The sequence below is a fragment of the Chiloscyllium plagiosum genome, unplaced genomic scaffold, assembly GCF_037043375.1.
Source record: "Chiloscyllium plagiosum isolate Xiang-an unplaced genomic scaffold, Cpla_swu_hap1 HiC_scaffold_5, whole genome shotgun sequence".
NCBI lineage: Eukaryota > Metazoa > Chordata > Chondrichthyes > Orectolobiformes > Hemiscylliidae > Chiloscyllium > Chiloscyllium plagiosum.
Genome location: NW_028270143.1, coordinates 87,902,350 through 87,927,233, shown reverse-complemented (window position 1 = coordinate 87,927,233; position 24,884 = coordinate 87,902,350). Strand labels below are relative to the sequence as shown.

At 42.2% G+C, this 24,884-nt stretch overlaps 1 protein-coding gene across 4 annotated transcripts in view; it reads left to right on the top strand.

The window, feature by feature from the left end:
* Nucleotides 1-6,319: 6,319 nt before the first annotated feature.
* enkur (enkurin, TRPC channel interacting protein) overlaps nt 6,320-24,884 on the top strand; it is a 52,592-nt gene continuing 34,027 nt past the window's right edge. For 3 of the 4 annotated variants that reach the window (XM_043690475.2, XM_087987433.1, XM_087987432.1), the window contains exons 1-3: nt 6,324-6,438; nt 13,737-13,882; nt 16,301-16,521. In XM_043690475.2, coding sequence (XP_043546410.1) covers nt 6,362-6,438; nt 13,737-13,882; nt 16,301-16,521 — 444 coding nt within the window. In that variant the 5' untranslated portion in view covers nt 6,324-6,361. Of the gene's footprint in view, nt 6,439-13,736; nt 13,883-16,300; nt 16,522-24,884 lie in introns of all 4 variants that reach the window. The other variant, XM_043690474.2, reaches the window with a different exon arrangement.

Here is a 24,884-nt window from a genome sequence, read left to right as displayed (position 1 = left end):
TCATTTGCAAGGGATTTAAGTGCAAAAGTGAAGATATCCTATTGAAGTTGAATAGGGCCTTGATGAGAATGCACCTGAATTATTATGTACAGTTTATGTCATCTTATTTAAGTACAGAGATTCTTACCATAGATGCTTCCATTGAGCTTCACAAGAATAAGTCCTGGTATGACTGAGATTGCCTTTTGAGATAAATCTACAAAACTGGGTCTGTATTTCCCAGCATTTTGATGAATGAGAGATGATCTCATTGGAACTTACAAAATCTAACAGGCTGTGATCAGGTGGATATAGATAGGATGTACCCCTGGCTGGTGATCATAGTACTAGGACACAGTGTCAGGATAAGGAATAGGCCTGTGAAGACGGAGCATTACTTCACTCAGAGGATGGTGAATCTTTGGAACTTCTTACCCCAGATTGTCATGGACAGAAATCAATATATTTCCAGAGCCTAATGACATTAAGGGGTACGCAAACAGTGCAGGAAAACATGTTGTCAAGATGATCAGCCATGATCCAGAATGGCAGGACAGGTTCACTGGGCTGAAACATATAAACATAGATGATAGAAGCAGGAGTAGGCTACTAGGAGTAGCTCAACTCTTCAGGCCTGCTCTGCCATTCAATATGATCCTGGCTGATTACTGAGCTCAATACCCTATTCTCTTTCACCACAAGAGCTACATCTATCTCCTTGAAAACACAGTGTTTTTGTCTCAACCACTTTCTGTGGTAGTGAATTCCAAAAGCTCACCACTCTCTGGGTGAAGAAATTTCACCTTATCTTGTTCCAAAAAGGTTGTTATCCTTAAACTATAGTCCCTGGTACTGGACTCCCTAAGCATAGAGAACATCCTTCCTAATCTGCCAAGTTCTATTAGAATTATATAGGTTTTTACAAGATCCACTTCTCATTCTTCTAAACTCTGGTGAATACAATCTTAATTGGCCCAGTCTCTCCTCAAATGTCAGTCCTTCCATCCTAGGGACCAATTTGGTAAAATCTTCACTATCACAAGAGATTCCTTCTTCAGGTAAAGAGATGGAAACTGCATGTTATTCCAGGTGTGACCTCACCAATGCCGTATATAATTGCAGCAAGACATCTTTGTTCCTGCACTCGACTCCTCTTATTATGGAAGCCAACATACAGTTTACCCTCTGTACTGCATGCTGTACCTGTACACTTACTTTGAGAGACTGGTGCATGAGGACTCCTAGGTCTTGTTGCATCTACCCTTTCTCAAATTATAGTCATTCAAATAATAATCTGTCTTTCCATTTTTTGCTACCAAGCGGATAACCTCACAATTATCCACATTATACTGCATCTGCCAAGCATTTGCCCGCTTATTCAGCCTGTCCAAATCACACTGCAGCATCTCTACATTCTCCTCACAGCTCACAATTCCACTCAGCTTAGTGTCATGTGCAAAATTTGAGATATTACATTTAATTGCGTCATCTAAATTATTACCATATATTGTGAATAGCTGGGGTAGAGTACTGCTCCTGTGGTACCCCACTATTCACTGCCTCCCATCTAGAAAATGACTCATTTTCTTCTTACTCTGTTTCCTGTCTGCCAGCCAATTTTCTATCCATTTTCATACACTATGCCCCAATTCCATGAGCTTTAGTAATACACATTAATCTCTTTCGTGGAATTTTGGTGAAAGCCATCTGAAAGTCCAAATAAACCATATCCACTGGCTCTCCCAATCAATTCTACTATTTATATCCTCAAATAATTCCAGTGGATTTGCCAAGCATGCTTTCTTTTTTGTAAATCCATGCTGACTTGTCTGAATCTAACAGAGTTTTCTTAGTGCATTATTATAAAATCCTTGACAACGGACTCTTGCATCTTTTCTACTGCTGAAGTTAGACTGACTGGTCTATAATTTCCTGTTTCCTCTCTACCTCCCTTTTTAAATAGTGGGGTTACATTAACTAGCTTCTAATCTGTATAAACTATTCCAGAGTCTAAAGAATCTTGAAAGATAACCACCAATGAATCCACTATTTCTAAGCTACTTCCTTAAACACTCTGGGATGTAGATTATCATGCCTGGGGATTTATCAGCCTTCAATCCCATTGATTTCTCCAGAACCATTTCTCTACTAATACAGATTTGCTTCATTTCCTCTCTCACACTAAACCCAGTGTTTCCTATTACTTATCATATGTTATTCATGTCATAGATTCATAGAACCATCTAGCATGGAAACAGACCCTTCAGTCCAACTTGTCAATGTTGACCAGGTAGCCTAAACTGAACTAGTCCCAGTTGGCTGAATTTGGCCCATAACCCTCCAAACCTTTTCTATTCATGTACTTATCCAAATGTCTTTTAAATGTTGTAACTGTACCTGCCTCTACCACTTTCTCTGGCTGCTCATTCCACACAAGCCCCACACTTTTTGTGAAAAAGTTGCCTCTCAGATCCCTTTTAAAAGTGACAGGACCAATCCCAAATAGTGAAGGGACCAATATTCTTGCGGGTGGTTTTGCTAGCATCGTTGGGTGGACTTTAACTAGCTTGGCGGCGGGATGGGAACTTAAGGGGAGGCTCTAAGTTAGCTAGAATAGGTGAGGGCTTAAGGACGAGGAGAACCAAAATAGTAAATAAAAATACAAGAAGCAGCTGAGCAGTGTAGCACTAAGATGAGTAGAAACCAGGTAGAGACAGAAAAAGAGAAAATGCTTAAAAACAAAGGTTCTTCTGGTGGAGGTTTTAGGATTCAAAAAGGTATAAAAACTAATATAAGGGCACTTTACCTGAATGCCCATGGCATTCGAAACAAGATAAATGAGTTGATGGCACAGATCATTGCAAATGGGTATCATTTAGTGGCCAGTACAGAGATGTAGTTGAGGGTGGTCACGATTGGGAGTTAAATATCAGGGGTATCAGACTATTTGGAAGGACGGACAGGAAGGAATGGGAGATGGTGTAGCTCTGATATTTCAGGATAACATCAGGGCGGTAAGATGGGTGAAAATTAGAAATAGTAGAGTGGAAAAGTCACTGATAGGTGTAGTCTATAGGCCACCAAATAATAACATCATGGTGGGGTTAGCAATAAACAAAGAAATAACTGATGGTACAGCAATTATCATGGGGGACTTTAATCTACATATTGATTGGTCAAATCAAGTCAGTCAAGGCAGCCTTGAGGAGTAGTTCATGGAATGTACCTGCTATAGTTCCCTCGAACAGGATGTAATGGAACCTGCGCGGGAGCAAGCTAACCTAAATCTGGTCCTGTGTAATGAAATAGGAATAATGAATGATCTCATAGTTGGGGATCTTCTCAGAAGGAGCCATCACAGTAAGGCTGAATTTAAAGTACAGATGGAGGGTGAGAAGGTAAAATCCAAAACTTGTGCTTAAACAAAGGAGACTACAATGGGATGAGGGAGGAGTTGGCTAAGATAGACTAGGAGCAAAGACTTATTTGGCGGAACAATTGAGGAACAGTAGATGACTTTCAAAGTGATTTTTAACATTGTTCAGCGAAAGGACATACTAGTGAAAAGGAAGGAATGAATGAAAAGGGATAATCATCCATGGATATTTAAGGAACTAAAGGATGGTATCAAATTTAAAGCTAATGCATACAATGGCAAAGATTAGTGGGAAACTAGAGGATTGGGAAAAATTTAAAAGTCAATAGAAAGCCACAAAAGAATTACAAAGAAAAATAAGTAGATGATAACAGCAAACTAGCTGAGAATATAAAAACAGATAGCAAAAGCTTCTACACATATATAAAATGAAAAAGAGTGGCTAAGGTAAATATTGATCCTTTGAGGGATGATCAAGAATGAAGGATGAAAGGGGAGTAATGGGAAATGAGGAAATGTCTGAGGCATTGAACAGGCTTTTTGTGTCAGTCTTCATAGGGGAAGACACAAATAACATGCCAATAATCGATGACAAGGAGGCTATGGCAGGTAATGACCTAGAAATAATCATTATCACTAAAGCGTAGACAAGTCTCCTGGTCCTGATTGAATGCTTCCCAGGGTATTAAAAGAGATGGCAGGGTAAATAGCAAATACACTCCTGTAATTTACGAAAATTTGCTGGACTCTAAAGTGGTTTCAGCAGACTGGAAAACAACAAATTGACACCACTGTTTAAGAAGGAGGTGGACAAAAGGCGAATAACTGTAGGCCCATTAGCTTAACTTCTGTTGTGGGGGAAATGCTTGAATCAATAATCAAGGAAGAAAGAGTGAGATATCTGGATAGAAATTGATCCTTTGGGCAGTCGTAGCATGTGTTCATGAAAGGCAAGTCATGTTTAATTAATTTACTGAAATTCTTTGAGGACATTACAAACACATACAATAAAGGTGCATTCCATTATGGCTAATGTATTAGCATGGATAGAGGATTGGTTAACTAAGAGAAAGCAAAGAGTGGGGATAAATGGGTGTTTTTCTGGTTGGCAATCAGTGGCTAGTGTGGTGCCTCGGATATCAGTGTTGGGAATGCAATTGTTTACAATTTGCATAAGTGACTTGGAGTTGGGGACCAAATATAGTTTGTCAAAGTTATCAGATAACACTAAGATAAGAGTGGTAGAGCAAAGTGTGCAGAGGACACTGAAAGTGTGTGGAGCAACATTGATAGGTTAAATGAGTGAGCAAGTGTCTGGCAGTTGGAGTACAATATTGGTACATGTGAGTTTGTCCATTTTGGTAGGAATAACTATCATTTAAATAGTGAATTGTAGCATCCTGTTGTGCAGAGGGACATGGGTGTCCTTGTGTATGAATCACAAATAGATGGTTTGCAGGTGCAGCAGTTCATTAAGAAGGTAAATGGAATATTGTCCTTCATTGCTAGAAGGATGGAGTTTAAATACAGGGAGGTTATGCTGCATCTGTATAGGGTACTGCAGAGGCCACATGTGGAGTATTGTGTCCAGGTGCAGTCTCCTTACTTCAGAAAGGATGTACTGGCACTGGAGTGGGAGCAGAGGAGGCTCACTAGGTTGATTCCAAGGTTGAATATGAAACTTTATTGCTGGAACAGCACAGCAGGTCAGGCAGCATTCAGGGAACAGGAGATTCGACGTTTCGGGCACAGGCCCTTCTTCAGGAATCAGAATTCTTCTGAAGAAGGGCCTGTGCCCGAAACGTCGAATCTCCTGTTCCCTGGATGCTGCCTGACCGGCTGTGCTGTTCCAGCAATAAAGTTTCAACTTTGATCTCCAGCATCTGCAGACCTCACTTTCTCCTCCAAGGTTGAAGAGTTGACTCACGGGGAGAGATTGAGTCAACTGGGATTAAATACATTGGAATTCAGAAAAATGGAGAGGGATCTTATAAAAACATATAAAATGATGAAGGGAATGCATAAGATACCAGCAGGGAGGATGTTTCCACTGGCGGGTGAAAGCAAACGAGGGCACATAGCATCAAAATAAGGGGAGCAAATTTAGGACTGAGTTAAAGAGAAACTTCTTCACCCAAAGGGCTGTGAATCTATGGAATTCCCTGTCCAGTGAAGCAGTTGAGACTACCTCATTGAATGTTTTTAAACTGAAGGTAAATATTTGAACAGTAAAGAAATCAAGGGTTACGATGAGCAGGCACATAAGTAGAGCTGAGTCCACACAAAGGTCAAATGGCCTACTCCTACTCCTATTTCTTAAGTTCTTATCTCGTTCCCCTCTCACCTTAAACCTATGTGAAGACAGAAAGAAAGTATGAATTTAGGTTGTCAGCCTTTTCTTTGCTCCCGCCCCCATGATAAATTGCCCTTGTTTCTGACTGAAAGGGAGTTACAACAGTTTTCTTTGCATACTTATAGAACTTTGAAAGTTATGTTCCTGCAAGCTTACCCTCATACTCTATTTCCCAATTCTTAATCAATTCTTTGGCCCTTCTTTGCTGACTTCCAAAATGTTCCCAATCCTCAGGTCTATTATATTTGTCTTGTTAAATGTGTATGTCTTTTTGTTTTACATTTAATATTATAGCTAACTTACATCCTAACTCTTGTTTGGCCACAGCTCTCTTTGCACTCTTGCACCAACACAGGAAAAAACGTTTTTGTAGTTCAACCATTCACTCTTTATGTGTTCGCTGTCAAGCTTTTCATTAATATTTCCCAATTCATCACAGCCAACATCTACTTTACACTCCCTTTCTGCGATCTCCCTTCGACAGATAGTGGGAGGGCAGGGTTTGGTCAGTGTTTTGACCAATCACAGAGACGGCAGCTGGGCGGAAATGACGTTAGGGAGCCTCCGCGTGTTGTTGGTAACGGTCGCCATGACAACGAGACCGGTGGGCTCGCTCGTTCCAACGGTTTCAAACGGTCGATCGGAGCTCCGCGATGGACGATGAGGCTCCGAGTGAGTGTATCTACAACCTGCTGCCCCGGCCCCAGCCTCCGCCCCGCCAACGCCTCAAGTGAGTGTCCGGCAGGTCCGCTGGTTCCGTCAGAGGGTCCGGACCCTCCACAAGACTCCAGGGAGAGGGCGATCCACAGAGAGATAGGGGGAGTTTGGAGCGAGGGATTGAGGAGAGGGAGGATAGAGAGAGGGAGTTTGGAGCGAGGAAAGAGGAGAGGGAGGACACAAAGAAGGAGTGTGGAGCGAGGGATTGAGGGGAGGGAGGACAGAGAGAGGAGTTTGGAGCGAGGGAATGAGGGGAGGGAGGACAGAGAGAGAGTGAGTTTGGAGCGAGGAAAGAGGAGAGGGAGGACACAGAGAGACGGAGTGTGGAGCGAGGGAATGAGGGGAGGGAGGACACAGAGAGAGGGAGTGTGAAGCGAGGGAATGAGGGGAGGGAGGACAGAGAGAGAAGGAGTTTGGAGCAAGGGAATGAGGAGAGTGAAGACAGAGAGAGAGTGAGTGTGAAGCGAGGGAATGAGGAGAGGGAGGACAGAGAGAGAGGGAGTGTGGATTGAGGGAATGAGGAGAGGGAGGACAGAGAGGAGTTTGGAGCGAGGGGAATGAGGAGGGAAGACAGAGAGAGAGAGGGAGTGTGGAGTGAGGGAATGAGGAGAGGGAGGACAGAGAGGAGTTTGGAGCGAGGGGAATGAGGAGGGAAGACAGAGAGAGAGAGGGAGTGTGGAGTGAGGGAATGAGGAGAGGGAGGACAGAGAGAGAAGGAGTTTGGAGCGAGGGAATGAGGAGAGGGAGGACAGAGAGAGGGAGTGTGAAGCAAGGGAATGAGGGGAGGGAGAACAGAGAGAGAGGGAGTTTGGAGCGAGGGAATGAGGGGAGGGAAGACAGAGAAAGGGAGTGTGGAGCGAGGGAATGAGGGGAGGGAGGACAGAGAGAGGGAGTGTGAAGCAAGGGAATGAGGGGAGGGAGAACAGAGAGAGAGGGAGTTTGGAGCGTGGGAATGAGGGGAGGGAAGACAGAGAGAGGGAGTTTGGAGCGAGGGAATGAGGGGAGGGAAGACAGAGAGAGAGGGAGTGTGGAGCGAGGGAATGAGGAGAGGGAAGACAGAGAGGGAGTTTGAATCGAGAGAATGAGGAGAGGGAAGACAGAGAGAGGGAGTGTGGAGCGAGGGAATGAGGGGAGGGAGGATAGAGAGAGGGAGTTTGGAGCGAGGAATGAGAGGAGGGAGGACAGAGAGAGAGGGAGTTTGGAGCGAGGGAATGTGGGGAGGGAGGACAGAGAGAGAGAGTTTGGAGCAAGAGAATGAGGGGAGGGAGGGCAGAAAGGGGGAGTTTGGAGCGAGGGATTGAGGGGAGGGAAGACAGAGAGAGAGGGATTTTGAAGCCAGAGATTGAGGGGAGGGAGGACAGAGAGAGAGGGAGTGTGGAGCGAGGGAATGAGGAGAGGGAAGACAGAGAGGGAGTTTGAAGCGAGAGAATGAGGAGAGGGAAGACAGAGAGAGGGAGTGTGGAGCGAGGGAATGAGGGGAGGGAGGATAGAGAGAGGGAGAATGGAGCGAGGAATGAGAGGAGGGAGGACAGAGAGAGAGGGAGTGTGGAGCAAGGGAATGTGGGAGGGAGGACAGAGAGAGAGGGAGTTTGGAGCAAGAGAATGAGGGGAGGGAGGGCAGAAAGGGGGAGTTTGGAGCGAGGGATTGAGGGGAGGGAAGACAGAGAGAGAGGGAGTTTGAAGCCAGAGATTGAGGGGAGGGAGGACAGAGAGCGTGGGAGTTTGGAGCGAGGGATTTTGGAGAGGGAGTACAGAGAGAGAGGGAGTTTGGAGCAAGGGAATGAGGAGAGGGAAGACAGAGAGAGAGGAAGAGTTTGGAGCGAGGGATTGCGGGGGAAGACAGAGAGAGAGGGAGTTTGGTGCGACGGAATGAGGGGAAGGAGGATAGAGAGGGGGGGGGTTTTGGTGAGGGGAGGGAGGAGAGAGAGGGGGAGTTTGGACCGAGGCAATAAGGGCTGGGAGGAGAGCGAGTTTGGCGTGAGGAAATAGGGCAGGGAGGAGAGAGAGAGGCAAGGATGGAGTGAAGAGATTGGAAAAGTGTGTGAGGGAAAGAGACATGATTATGAAGAGAGGGACTTTGTTTGATACTTTGGACTGTGGAAGACATAGTGTGCCGAAAGGGAAGAGGGGCAAGTGATACAAAGGCAGAGCGAGGTGGGTGGGAGAATGATGAATGGAAAGGAGACTCACAGGATGGATTGACAGAAATTGAGTCAAGAGCAGAAAGCATAAAGAACAAGGGAGTGAATAGGAATGTGGTATGAGAAGGAAAAATAATGGAGAGTGGAGAAGAAAGCTTTATGGAATTTTAGATGGTTTAACGAGGGGGAGTGGTTTGCCATTCAAGTGTATAGCTTTGTGCAGTGTAGTTTTGGATCATCTGAATGTTGTGAAGTAGTGGTGAACAGGTTGCTTTTCAGACTGGAAGCCTGGGATCAGTGGTGTGCCACAAGGATTGATGCTGGTTCCGCTGCTTTTCATCATTTATATAGATGATTTCGATGTGAACATAGGAGGTATAGTTAGTAACTTTCCAAATGACGCCAAAATTGGAGATTTGGTGGACAGCGAAGGTCATTTTACAGCAGGATTTTGATCAGATGGGCCAATGGGCTGCTGGGTGACAGATGGAGTTTAATTTAGATAAATGTGAGGTGCTGCATTTTGGAAAAGCAAATCTGAGCAGGACTTATACACTTAATGGTAAGGTCCTGGGCAGTGTTGCTGAACAAAGAGACATTGGAGTGCAGGTTCATAGTTCCTTGAAAGTAGAGTTGCAGGTAGATAGGATAGTGAAGAAGGTGTTTGATATGCTTTCCTTTATTGGTCAGAGTATTGAGTACAGGAGTTGGAATGTCATGTTGCAGCTGTACTGGATATTGGTTAGGCCACTGTTGGAATATTGCATGCAATTCTGGTCTCCTTCCTATCGGAAGGATGTTGTGAGACTTGAAAGGGTTCAGAAAAGATTTACAAGGATGTTTATAGGGTTGGAGCATTTGAGCTATAAGGAAAAGATGAATAGGCTGGGGCTGTTTTCCCTGGAGTGTCGGAGGCTGCGGAGTGACCTGATAGAGGTTTATAAAATCATGAGGGACATGGATAGAATAAATAGACAAGATCTTTTCCCTGTCGTGGGGGAGTCCAAAACGACAAGGCAAAAGTTTAGGGTGAGAGGGGAAAGATATGAAAAGGATCTAGGGGGCAACGTTTTCACTCAGAGGGTGGTATGTATATGGAATGAGCTGCCAGAGGAAGTGGTGGAGGCTGGTACAATTACAGCATTTAAAAGGCATCTGGATGGGTACATGAATAGGAATGGTTAAGAGGGATATGGGTCAAGTGCTGGCAAATGCGACTAGATTGGGTTGGATATCTGGTCGGCATGGATGATTTGGACAAAAGGGTTTGTTTCCCTGGTATTTATCTCTATAATTCTAGGTATTTGGGCTAAGGTGAGTCATTTGGCACAAGTCATGACATTGATGCAGCTAGTCCCGTTAAGTTTTCTGATCAATAAAATCATTCGGACATTCATTCTTCTGGATTTGCTGATGATAATGCTATTGAATGTCAAGAAGATAGTTATGCTGCTTTCTTTATTGGAGATGGTTATTGTCTGGCATTTGAGAGGTAAATATTACTTTTCTTATGAAACATACTTTTGACTCAAAACGAAGCATGGAATTCTAGATAAACACTTCATCTCAGAGACATACCCATATGATCTGGTTGTCATAAGAGGAGAAGCTTGAACAGAACCCATGGAGTGGGGTGGTACTTTTTCTATTGTGAAAAGATGTTAAAAAGACAGCTGGTGTTTGAACTGGAAGTTGGTGTGGTAGGGAGAAATGAAATCTCATTGCAGAGTTGGGAGTGACTGTGAAACTGATCTTGTAATGCTACAGATCTCCCCAAAGTATGGTGGACAATGAAACAAATTTTGTGAATGGAAAAACATGCTTTATTTAGATTAATGTATTAGTTGTCACTCAGTAATGTTTGATCACTATTAATTTTTGCATTTCTGGTAAAGAACAATTCTTAAAAGCTTTTTCTTTTTGGTTCCTCCTGCCAGTTGCTGGGGAAATTCATCTTTTTATAAAAGTTGCAGACTTTACTGGAATTGTAACAAACAAGGGGCTTATACGAGAGAGATCTCGGCAGTCATGAAATGGATACCCTGCAATTTTCCATCATTTAAACAAAGAAGATTTCAGGTTTCTTTGTGTTGTATTCACAGGAAAGACAAAATGGCTATTTCTATTTCCACAGACAATTTTAGAGACAGTTTTATTAGAATGTATACTGTAAAATCTTTTAAATGTCTAGCCTTGTCCTTCAGTTCTATGTATTAGTTGCTTGAAAATCTATCTTTTTAAAAATGTTTTCAGTGACATTGGCATTGTAATACTCTCTGCTTATCAGCCTAAGTCTAGATGTTTTCCAAGACTTGCTATTCATCTACATCATTATCAGAGAAATGGTGAACAAAACTGGATAGAATATAGTGCAATGACCAGTTGTTGTGATCCCTTTGGAGGCTAGTCATAGAGATGTACAGCATGGAAACAGACCCCTCGGTCCAACCTATCCATGCCAACCAGATATCCCAACCCAATCTAGTTCCACACACCCTTTAACTGTTACAATTGTAGTAGCCTCCACCACTTCCTCTGACAGCACGTTCCATACATGTATTACCCTCTGAGTGAAAAAGCTGCCTCTTGGGTTTCTTTTATACCTTTCCCCTCTCACCTTAAACCTATGCCCTCTAGTTCTGGACTCCCCCAGCCCAGAGAAAAGACTTTGATTATTTATCCTATCCATGCCCTCAGCCTCCAGGGAAAACAGTCCTCGCCTTTTCAACCTCTCCCTATAACTCAAATCCTCCAACCCTGACAACATCCGTATAAATCTTTTCTGAACTCTTTCAAGTTTCACAACATCTTTCCGATCAGAAAGAAACCAGAATTGCACACAATATTCCAACAGTGGCCTAACCAATGTCCTGTACAGCCGCAACATGACCTCCCGACTCCTGTACTCAATACTCTGACCAATAAAGGAAAGCATACCAAACGCCTTCTTCACTATCCTATCTACCTGTGACTCCACTTTCAAGGAGTTATGAACCTGCACTCCAATGTCTCTTTGTTCAGCAACACACCGAGGACCTTACCATTAAGTGTATAAGTCCTGTTAAGATTTGCTTTCCCAAAATGCAGCATCTCGCATTTATCTGAAGAAAACTCCATCTGCCACATCTCAGCCCATTGGCCCATCTGATCAAAATCCCCTTGTAATCTAAGAAACCTTCTTCGCTGTCCACTACACCTCCAATTATGGTGTCATCTGCCAACTTACTAACTATATCTCTTACGTTCACATCCAAGTCATTTATATAAATAATGAAAAGTAGTGGACTCAATACCGATCCTTGTGGCACTCCACTGGTCACAGGCCTCCAGTCTGAAAAACAACCCTCCACCAGCACCCTCTGTCTTCTTCTTTTGAGTTAGTTAAACAACCTCTGATCATCTTGTACACTCTGAGGCTGTTGCCTAACTTCCCTTGTGCTTTTTGTTACTACTCCGACAACACTTCCGACAACACTATCTGGTTTTCCTACATCTGGCTTTCTCCTAGCCCACCAACACTGTGATTTCATGTCGCCCAATTTATTACAATGAAAACACCGGAGCTTTTTAACTTCTTTGTACCCCTCAAAGGTTTCTTTTTTACCCTATAAGTTACCTTTATGATCTTCATTGAGATCTACCTTTCCCTTTCCACATGAGGATTTCTCTTTGCCCCAATTTCAATCCCTCATCGACTGAAATTGATTCTGGAAGCCAAACCCTGTTTTATGCTCATAATCATCAGCAACTTCAGCAGCTAACCTTACTGTTTTAACTGCTCTTCCACATGACTTTGCACAACTTCCTCACCGAAGTTACCTTCAGCCCTTTAAGCTAAGTTTCCTTTTTAAGTGTCAGTTTTTGAAGTTCAAATGCTCTCTCTTTTTCCCTCTGTTCTGCTGATCTCTCTTCTTCCTTCTCTTCTGCTTCTAATCGTAACTCAAACTGCTTCATTTCTGCTGCCCTTTCCTTATCTCTCGCCTCTAATTCAAGCTATTTCATTTGCAATTGAATTCTTGCCATCTCTATAGATTCTGATGGTTTCTCCAGCAAGTTTAAAATGCTGACCTACTGCTGTAATTATCTCTCCTTTCCTCACAGAAGCAGGCAGTTCCAATTCCAGCCTTTCTGCTAATTCTTGCAACTTGATCTTATTCACGTATTGCAAAACTTGCAAAATCACTGCATCCTCTTCCAGAAAACTTTTGGTGACTGAAAGAGCCATTACTATCCCAAGTCTAGATCAGAGTGGTGCTGGAAAAGCACAGCAGGTCAGGCAGCATCCAAGGAGCAGGAAAATCGACGTTTGGGAAAAAGCTCTTCATCAGCCCTTCATTACTATCCCAAGCCTTGTCTATCCAACCAAACCAACACCTGAAATAAAGACGCTAGCACCTACCACTCACTGTTTAAAATCCCGCCAAGACCCTCCAATCTGTTATGGACTGAGCCAGACCACTCAAAACATTCTTAAACTGGCAGCTCAGACCATAACTTTGCAATTTGTTTCATTAATTGTACAGTAAAAAATTACCCAGATTAAGTTCGCTAGGTTGACTCCTAGATTTTAAAACAGACAAGTATTTATTCACAAAATTACACAATGAAACACAAAGGACAGAATAAAGAACCCCTACAGACCTCTGCCTATCCAACTAGGCTTAATTATACTGTTCCAAATATAAGCAACAGTCCCAAGAAGCAAACTCCTTTTAAAAACCGGTATAGATGGAACACATGCTTACGGGTTGAAATTAAAGGACAGAAAGAGAGAGAGAGTTTCCACACAGCTCCCTGTTGAACTTCCAACCAGTTCAAGGCTGAACTAAAACTGCTCAGCTAGCTAGAGAGCTGAGCACTCTCCTTTCTTTATACATGGCACTTCTAAAGCATGACCAATTTGGCCTGAAGTCTCGTCTATTTACATTTAAACAAAAGGCCTCTCAAAATCCTTTTCATCTCTGTTCCAAACCAGACTGATCAGAGCCCGTCCTGGTTTATTACCCCTCTGAAAAAAATCAAGGACAGAGACTCCTTGAGCCAAGGAACAGCTTTTAGAAAAAAAGGGACTAACTTTGTGACAGTTTCTGGTATTGTGCCAAAATTACAGCTGTTGCTTTGTTCACATGAACATGCTCAAAAAAATTTAAGATTTTTTTTCTTTTGTCAGTTATCATTCAAAACAACGGAACATTGTACAGAAAGACTGGGATTCTAAGAAATCAGCACACAAGACGATGGGTTTGCCCAAAGTTGAGCCTCCTTGTCCAAAGCACCATCTATTGAAACATTCCAAGGAACAAAAGCTACCAGAACGTAAGTCTCTGTAAAATATTGCAAAATAGTTTCTTATCTCCAATATCTTAACTGTAAGCTAAAATTAATGTTCTTTTTAGAAGGGTCATTCACTTTGAAGGAGCGAATTGTTTTCACAGGATTCAAAACCACAGGTGGGTGATTTCTCCATGAGTTCACCCACAGCATGAGATTTTCACAGATCAATTTTAGTATTTGGAAAACTACAGACTGTAATCTACTCATTGTTGATAGAATCAGTGTGGATTTAGTCCGCAAGCTACAGAGTTGGCTGATATTTAATTTAATTCATTTATGATAACACAAGTGTGGCTAGAAATTAATGCCCATTTTGAGTGTCAACAATTTATTGAACTGTTGTTTTTCATTACTCATCATGGACAGCATGACAGCTTTCAATTTTTATTGGGCATATTGCATTTACATTGTATATACAAGCTGATTTTCTTCTCCACATGTTACTTTTCTTGCAGAGTATCAAATAAAGTCAGATCCTACTTCTAACTGTGGCATTTACATTCTGGACAAAGGGCAAAAGCTAAGGAATTTGGAGTAGTGAGGGCAAATGGGAACTGCTGTTTGGAGGAGAGAAGAAAACTGAGGAAGGGTGTGAGAGTGACTGCAGAATGGTTATACCATTGAGGGGAAGGGAATGGGATGAGGGAAGAGAGATTCTATAAATAGGGATTAGTGAAGGAAGGAAGAATGAATTAAAGGTCAGGGAGACTTGGGGGCCTGGGTTAAGTAATATGGAGTCAGGAGAAAAGGTTGCAGTGATTGTTGGAGTTTACAGTCAATAAAAGAGAAAGTGGTGAGAGGAATAAAGTGTGGGAACGTGATTATTGAAAGGAGCAAAGAGAACAAGCAGGTCATTTCATTGAGGATTTTATTCTGTTAAGTGAGGTCAATGATCTAATTCATTTATCCCACCTTTTAAAAAGTAGAGGAGATATCACACGAGAGACTAGAGAAGAGGATGTCTAGTGAATTGGAAGATAGAACGAAAAGGAGAAGGGTTACATTCAAGAGATGAGGGTGAGCAAGAGTGATTTGAAATATGATTTGGCTAGATAACAAGGAATGGAGAGGTACTTTAAGAACTACATGGGGCTCAGGTGAGGAAAGAACAAAGCTTAGAAATTGGATCAGGGGAGGTGGAAACTGGTTTTGAATAACAGGAGGTTTGGGCTCAAGCTGGGAGGAGTGAAGAGAGATGCAGCAATGAAATGAAGTTGATGTTGGAGCCAGGAATATTTTGCTAAGGCAGAAGCAGTGACAGCACCATATGAGTGTTAATAATACCAAGAGAAGGGCAAACAAAGGTGAGTAAAATCCAGAGACTTTACTGTGCATAAATAGATTCCTCTCATGAATGGCAATTGGAGCAAGGGGATGGAGACTGAGCATCTAATTGGAAGAACCAAAGCACAAAGTTACTTTTAGTACTGAGGACAATTAGACCAGAAGTTGTTGCACCATAGTGGCTATTGAGGTAGCGTATAGAATATCATTTAAAAAAGGCTTGGAATAAATATATAAATACAAAGAATATGTAAAGGTCTGAAGGGGAACAAGATTACAGAAGTAAGGGCAGCATTGAGGCTGAAAAGCTTCCCCCTGTTCTGTAATATTTATCATTCTGCAAAAATTCATCTTTTAATGAGTCTAAGCTCTGGAGTCATTAGTACTGAGCTGAGTTTATAATGATGTGTCTTGTGAGAAGAAAGGCTCAGCAACTGACTCTTGTTCTTTGTGCCATCCCTTTGTTTGATTCAAGTTGGTCTTTACTGACACATATTAGTGCGTGATTGTGGACGACCAGTTTATTGTTGTCATCTTCACACACAAACTGAGTTCAAACCTTACATTATACAATTGGATCCTGGCTAGCAGCTGATAAAGTTTTTTTGCCAGTTAAAGCTGAAATAATGGGGCATTTTGCCTATTACAGCCAATTTCATATAAATTTTCAAGTTATGATGGTTTTGAGAGAAATTTCAGTATTATTAATAAATGATGCCATTTCAATAAGCTACTTTTACTGATGAAGTCAAGATTCCTCCCACACTTCTGGGTTTTTTTACTAACTCATTCCCTCTACTTCAAGGATGTAGGATCAAGAGAAATGATCCATTGTCATAATTGAGATCAGCTAATTTAGCACAGACTAAGAAATTTACATTGCTTAGCACAACATCAGGCTGTGCCTACACTTGTTAGAAAGTAATTAAAGCTTGCAGCATTTTTCTGTAAATTAATTTATTTCCACAGGTACGTGTGATGTGTCAGTTCCCAGCCAGCCTTTGGGTGGAGAAATATCACATTGCATCTCTTTTCGAGCCATTGCTGAACATTGGCAGTCATAAAATAAATCCATAATCTGCATCATTTCAGGAAAAAATCTGTTTCATTTCACAGGGAAACCTTACAAAGTTCCTGTAGAAGGAATTAAATCTTCTATCCCATCTGACAAACCACTAATGGGACTTCGTACCAAGAAAAACTTTGTTCAAGCCAACGTAGTTGACGTTCAGATGGCAGTCCCCAAGAAACCTGTGCCAATCATTGTTGATACTAGAAAAGGAAATAAAATCTTGTTGGAACCATCAGGGCTTCTTCCAACACTTCTCTACAGAAAGGTTTGTGCATTGATACATTGGAATGGATTATTTGCTGTGTTTTTATTACCTTTTTGTATAAGTTTTAAAATCCTTCACCTCAAGGAATCTTTTTATATACTTCTGATGTACCAAATTTTTCCATCCCTTGCACAAAAGTCTGTCTTTCAAATGTTCAATTTATCTTATCATAGATTCTCTGCAGTGTGGAGACAGGCCATTCTGCCTATCAGATATACACTGACCCTTTACAGAGCATCCCACCCAGACCCATCACCCTACCCAGTCCCTGTAACCTTGCATCTCCCATGGTTAGTGCACCTAGCCTGAGCATCCCTAGACACTATGGGCAATTTAGCATGGCCAAACCACCTGATCTGCATATGTTTGGACTGCAGGAGGAAACTGGAGCACATGGAGGAAAGAGCTGGAAATGTGTTGCTGGAAAAGCGCAGCAGGTCAGGCAGCATCCAGGGAACAGGAGAATTGAAGTTTCGGGCATACCTCTGGGACACCCGGACCAACCAACCCAACCACCCTGTAGCTCAACATTTCAATTCCCCCTCCCACTCCACCAAGGATATGGAGGTCTTTGGACTCCTCCATCGTCAGACCACAACAAAACGACGGTTGGAGGAAGAACGCCTCATCTTCCGCCTAGGAACCCTCCAACCACAAGGGATGAACTCGGATTTCACCAGTTTCCTCATTTCCCCTCCCCCCACCCTGTCTCAGTCAAATCCATTGAATTCAGCACCGCCTTCCTAACCTGCAATCTTCTTCCCGACCTCTCCGCCCCCACCCCAGTCTGACCTTTCACCCTCACCTTGACCTCTTTCCACCTATCACATTTCCGACGCCCCTCCCCCAAGTCCCTCCTCCCTACCTTTTATCTTAGCCTGCTGGACAAACTTTCCTCATTCCTGAAGAAGGGCTTATGCCCGAAACTTCGATTCTCCTGTTCCCTGGATGCTGCCTGACCTGCTGCGCTTTTCCAGCAACACATTTCCAGCTCTGATCTCCAGCATCTGCAGACCTCACTTTCTCCACATGGAGGAAACCCAAGCAGACACGGGGAAAACATGCAAACTCCATGCAGACAGTCACCAAGGAATCGAACCCGGGTCCCTGATCCTGTGAAACAGCAGCACCAGCCACTGATCCGCTGTGCCACCCCAGTCTACCATCCTATATCACCACAACAGTTTAAAATATTTAAAATTATCAAAACTTTGAGAAATAATTTCTTCCCCTTAACATTCAGATTACTTTTCAGAAAGATCATGCTGGAAACTCCCACTGTATTGAAGCACTGAACTTTTAAAATCTGCTAGCTGTTACAAGGACAAGGCTGCAGAATTTTATGGATTGAGGCCTGAATCTTAAAGTTTCAGGAAATTTAGGCGTACACGAAGCTAGGAAAATATAGAGGGATGGCTTTGTTAGTTAATAAATAACAGAATAGAAGTTCAGGAAACCAGAATTCAAAAATTGTTTCGGTCGAGATGAAAAGTGATGAAGGCAAAAAGTCACTCCTGGAAGTGATGCATGGCCCCTTAACTGTCACTACATGATACAGTGGAGCATAAAGGAAGAAATAATGAGAGACTTTCAGAAAAGTAAGCAATAATCATGACAGAACAAAGGTAGCCTAACTAAGGAGATCATAGCGTATTTTTGGACAGTTTCTTAGAACAGAATATTCTGAAGCCACATTACTGCATTTGATACAAAAACAGAAATTATTGGAAAAACTCAGCAGGTCTGGCTCATTTGTAGAGAGAAAGCAGAGTTAATGTTTCAGGGTTCAGTGATCCTTCTGAACTGATTATAGCGAGGAAAGTTTTCAACGGGTCAAGCAAATTTAAGTAATACAAAATGCAAAGAACAGTACAGCAGAAGAACAGACCCTTCAGCCCACCAACCCTGTGCCAACACATGCTTTTCTAAACTAAAAATCTTTTGCCTCTACGCAGTCTGTATTCCTCCATTTCCTAGGTAAAAACAATGACTGCAGATGCTGGAAACCAGATTCTGGATCAGTGGTGCTGGAAGAGCATAGCAATTCAGGCAAGATTTTGCCTGTCCTCGGATGCTGCCTGAATTGCTGTGCTCTTCCAGCACCACTGATCCAGAATTCCTCCATTTCCTGCCTATCCATGTATCTGACAAGATGTCTCTTAAACATTGCTATTGAATATGCTTCTGTCACCTCATCTGGTGGCGCATTCCAGGTACTTACCATCTGCTGTGTATAAAAAAACCTGCCCTGGAAAAGAAACTCTGATTACCCATTCTTTCCATATCTCTCAACTTTAAAAAGTTCTATAAGGTTGCCCATCAATCTCCAACATTCAAGTGAAAACAAACCAAATTTGTCTATCTCTTCTCAAAGCTAATACCCTCCAAATCAGAAAACATCCTGATAAGCTTTTTCTATACCTTCTTCAAAGCCTCCACATGCTTCTGGTAGCGTAGTGACCAGACTCTACACAATATTCCAAATGTGGCCTAAGTAAAGTTCTATATACTTGCCAATTTTTATATTCTATGCCAAAACCAATGAAGATAAGCATACTATAAGCCTTCTTGACCATCTTATCCATTTGTGTTGTCACTTTCAGGGAAGTGTGGACCCGGATGCCTAGTTCTCTCTATATATTATTGCTTCTGTGGGTTTTACCATTTACTGTAAATTTTCCTCCTGCAGTGGATCTTCCAAAATGCATCACGTCACATTAAATTCTATCTGCCATTTTTCTGCTAAGTCTCCAGCCTATATACATCCTGCTGTATCCTCTAGCAATCTTCCTCACTATCCACAGCTCCCACAATCTTTGTGTTGTCCTCAAACCTACTCATCAGACTACCATCCTCTCCATATCTATTAACAACAACAGATCTTCCAGCACTGATCCCTGCAGAGTGCCACTGATCACAGATCTCCAGTCAGAAAAACACCCTTCCACCACTACTGTCTGCTATGACCAACCCAATTCTGTATCCATCTTATCAACTTACCAAGTCACCATGTGACATCACCTTCTGGACCAGCCTGCCATGTCAAAGGCCTTTGCTAAAGTCCATGCAGAAAATATTCACTGCCCTGCCCTCAACAATCATCTTTGTCACTTCCTTAAAAATCTCAATTGGGTTTGTGAGACACTACCTCCCTGCGCAAATCCATGCTGTCTATCCATAATAAGTCCATACTTTTCCAATATTTGTTAGAAAGTTTATAAAGGAAACTGATAGCTAGCAAACCATGAAAGGAAATAAGTTGTAATTGGTTTATCTTGGGGATGAAACTAAAGCAGTAGAGGAGGGACCAAACCGATCAATATCACAGCTAGCATGCTACTCAAGGTAAGACCTTAAAGGTATTTATACAACTGCTCAAATAACAGGCTGATGTGAACTAACTTTGAAAAATCTATAGTGTAGTTTTTGATTTGTAAACCAATCTCACGAATGTAAGTCATACAACATAATGCCGTACTATCAAAAAAATTTACAAATTTGTAATTGTTCTTATGATACAGAATCTGAAAATGTATGCTAAATATTAATAATTTTCAGAAGACTATGTAATGATCGTCAATACTCAACCTTACAAAGGACCCTTTTACTAGTGTTTACAGCAGAAGATATTTTCACAAGCAGATCCATATATGTGCTTTTGATCTCATTTTTTATCACCTCCTAAGTGGATATGTGTGGGCTGGTACTTGAGTAAGGAAGGTGTCATGCCAAAGTCACTGAGTCAGAAACCACAATGGAGCTGCTAAATTTCTCAATGAGGTATACAAGAAATATCTATTTTAGGAGACTGTACTCTAAATTGTGAAGAATATGTTACTGAGTAATGATGGATGGTATTTCAAATAACCAAAATTTCAGAAAACTATAAACACCAATCACCATAAGCAATTTATCTCATTGCCATCTTGAATCGATAGCTCTCTTCGAATCTTTTATCTCCCTTTACCTCTCTGACTTGTCTGTTAGGAATAATAGAGCATCCTGCTCATGTTTGTTCAGAAACAAAAACAGAAGTTGCTGGAAAAGCTCAGCAGGTCTGGCAGCATCTGTGAAGAAAAATCAAAAGTAATGTTTTGAGTCCGGTGACCCTCTGAATTGTTGGTAGGTAGGAAAATGTTGATACATATGCAGAAGATAGGGAGGAGCTAATGTAGGGATAGAGCACAAAGAGAGAGAAAACAGTTGGACAGACAAAGGAATCAATAATGATCTTGGCAGGGAGGGTGAAGAGCTGTTTATGGAGACTGTTAGTGGCTAACAATAGGTAGTGTGTAATGGCAGACTATGTGATAACAAGGCCTGGTGTGTGTGGTAGGGAGCTAGGACATGAGGGAGTTCAGGCCCTAAAATTATTGAACTTGATATTGATCCTGGGGGCTGCAGGGTCCCCAAGTGGAAAATGAGGTGTTGTTCTTCCATTTTTTCCTGAGCTTCTCTGGATCACTGCAGCAAGCCTGAGACAGAGATGTTGGCAAGCCCTGATGCTTCCTTTTTCTTCTCAAAATGGTACACGTTTTCCTTGTGCACATTATTCTCTGCTCCAGAAAATAAAGATTTAGATGGACTATTAACTGGAAGATGTTCTATTTATGATAATTGCTTTCAAAGGCAGATAATGCAACAACATCAATTTTCAGAAACACTACAGAAAAAGTAATACGGGGCCAATGGAATTAGGGAAGAGAGGTGTGTTGCTGATAGGGAGATAAGACTGTCAATGTGACATGCTTCTCTAATAGCTAGTGCTTTTGCCTCTAAACCAGAGAATCATGGATGCAAACCTCACTTTAGAGCGTTGAACTTTTAACTTTTAACTATGCTGACACCTCAGTACAGTATTAAATAATTGCTATGTCAGAATTGCCATCATTCCTCCACATTTTCAAAGAAGAAATTAGTCTGGCTACTATTTGTCTTTCAATCCAATCATTTAACTCAATAATGTATTTATTTCAATAATCAGTGGAGCCTTGATGTATGCAAATTAGTTGTCAATTTTAGCAGTACATTATTCGCTGCACTTCAAAACTGCTTAATTGGAATGTCCTGAGATTGAGAGAAAGTAAATGAATGTAACATTTATCTTCATTTAATTAACAATGGTCCCATTCTTTATCTATGCACTTTGTGGTCCAATTTATGTTAATACGACTTGTGTTTCAAGCATTTGTGCAAGCAGTAATGCTTTTCTAAAGCCATAGCCAGGTTTCTTTAATTCATTAATGGGATGTAGTCCACATTGGACTAGACTGGTATTTCTTGCATGTCCCCAGTTCTTGAGAAAGTGGTGTGATGTGCTGCCTTCTTAAACCATAAGTTGTGGAGACTGTCATCGAGCTGTTAGAAAGGGAGTTCCAGAATTTTGACCTAACAAAAGTAAAGAAATCACAGAATCACTACAGTGCAGAAAGAGGCCATTATGCCCATCGAGCCTGCTCCAAACAGTATCCTATTCAGACCCACCCTATCCCCGTAACCCTACAGTTGCCACAGCTAATCCATCCAGCCTGCACATACCTTGTCACTATGGGGCAATTTAGCATTGCCAATCCACCTAAGCTGCACATATTTGGACTGTGGGAGGAAACCAGACCACCTGGCAGAAACCCATACAGGCACTAGGAAAGCATGCAAACTCCACACAGGCAGTCATCCCAGGCTGGGATCAAACCCAGGTCCCTGGTACTGTGAGGCAGCATTGCTAAACACTGTTCCACTATGCCGCCCAATATCAATATAGTTCCAAGTTAAGATAGTGTATGGCTCAAAGTGGAACTTGCAGGTGATTGTTTTCTCATATATCTGCTGCATGTCCTTCTAGGTGGTAGAAGATATGAGTTTAAAAGGTGCTGTATAAGAAATCCTAGGGACTTGTTCCATTGCGTTCTGTGGATGGTATGCACTGCTGCCACTGTGGTTGGTAGTGAAAGAGTGACAGTTATAGGTGGTTGTTGTAACGCCAACCAAGTAGGCTACGTTATCCTGCATGGCTTTGAGCTTTTTGAATGTTAATGGAGTGGCACTGATCCAGAAATGTGGGTATTATTCAATCATACTCCTGACTTGTGCCTAGTTTTGTACAGTTCTATGCATCAAATTGTAGGGAGGATGTAAATGTGTTAGGGAGAGTGCAGAAAATACTTGTAAGAATGGTTCCAGGGATGAGAAACATCAGTTATAAATTTAGATTGCGATTATTGGAGAGAAGAAGTCTAAGAGGACATCTCATTATTGAAGTTTTCAAAATCATGAAGGAGCTGAGCGAAGTAGTTAGGGAGAAACTGTCCTTGCTGATAAAAGGATCAAGCATGAGACGGCATGTATTTACAGTCATAGAGTACAGCATGGAAACAGAACCTTCAGTCCAACCCGTCCATGCCGACCAGATATCCCAACCCAATCTAGTCCCACCTGCCAGCACCCGGCCTATATCCCTACAAACCCTTCCGATTCATATACACATCCAAATGCCTTTTAAATGTTGCAATTGTACCAGCTTCCACCACATCCTCTGGCAGCTCATTCCACACACATACTACCCTCTGCGTGAGAAAGTTGCCCCTTAGGTCTCTTTTATATCTTACCCCCTCACCCTAAACCTATGCCCTCTAGTTCTGGACTCCCCGACCCCAGGGAAAAGACTTTGTCTATTTATCCTATTCATGCCCCTCATAATTTTATAAACCTCTATAAGGTCACCCCTCAGCCTCCGATGCTCCAGGGAAAACAGCCCCAGCCTGTTCAGCCTCTCCCTGTAGCTCAGATCCTCCAACTCTGGCAACGTCCTTGTAAATCTTTTCTGAACCCTCTCAAGTTTCACAACATCTTTCCGATAGGAAGGAGACCAGATTTGCACGCAATAGACCAACAGTGGCCTAACCAATGTCCTGTACAGCCGCAACATGACCTCCCAACTCCTGTATTCAATACTCTGACCAATAAAGGAAAGCATACCAAACATCTTCTTCACTATCCTATCTACCTGCGACACCACTTTCAAGGAGTTATGAACCTGCACTCCAAGATCTCTTTGTTCAGCAACACTCCCTAGGACCGTACCATTAAGTGTATAAGTCCTGCAAAGATTTGCTTTCCCAAAATGCAGCACCTCTCATTTATCTGAATTGAACTCCATCTGCCACTTCTCAGCCCATTGGCCCAGCTGGTCCAGATCCTGTTGTAATCTGAGGTAACCCTCTTCGCTGTCCACTACACCTCCAATTTTGGTGTCATCTGCAAACTTACTAACTGTACCTCTTATGCTCGCATCCAAATCATGTATGCAAATGACAAAAAGTAGAGGCTCCAGCACCGATCCTTGTGGCACTCCACTGGTCACAGGCCTCCAGTCTGAAAAACAACCCTCCACCACCATCCTCTGTCTTCTGCCTTTCAGCCAGTTCTGGATAATTCTCCCTGTATTCCATGAGATCTAACCTTGCTAATCAGTCTCCCATGGGGAACCTTGTCAAACGCCTTACTGAAGTCGATATAGATCACATCTACTGCTCTGCCCTCATCAATCGTCTTTGTTACCTTTTCAAAAAACTCAATCACGTTTGTGAGACATGATTTCCCACACACAAAGCCATGTTGACTATCCCTAATCAGTCCTTGCCTTTCCAAATACACGTACATCCTGTCCCTCAGGATTCCCTCCAACAACTTGCCCACCACCAAGGTCAGGCTCACCGGTCTATAATTCCCTGGCTTCTCTTTACCGCCCTTCTTAAACAGTGGCACCACGTTTGCCAACCTCCAGTCTTCTGGCACCTCATCTGTGACTAACGATGATACAAATATCTCAGCCAGAGGCTCAGCAATCACTTCTCGAGCTTCACACAGAGTTCTTGGATACACCTGATCAGGTCCTGGGGATTTATCCACTTTTAATCGTTTCAAGACATCCAGCACTTCCTCCTCTGTAATCTGGACATTTTGCAAGATGTTACCATCTATTTCCCTACAGTCTATATCTTCCATATCCTTTTCCACAGTAAATACTGATGCAAAATACTAATTTAGTATCTCCCCCATTTTCTGTGGCTCCACACAAAGGCCACCATGCTGATCTTTGAGGGGCCGTATTCTCTCCCTGGTTACCCATTTGTCCTTAACATATTTGTAAAAATCCTTTGGATTCTCCCTAATTCTATTTGCCATTGCTATCTCATGTCCCCATTTTGCCCTCCTGATTTCCCTCTTAAGAATACTCTTACTTTCTTTATACTCTTCTAAGGATTCACTCGATCTATCCTGTCTGTACCTGACATATGCTTCCTTCTTTTTCTTAACCAAACACTCAATTTCTTTAGTCATCCAGCATTCCCTATACCTACCAG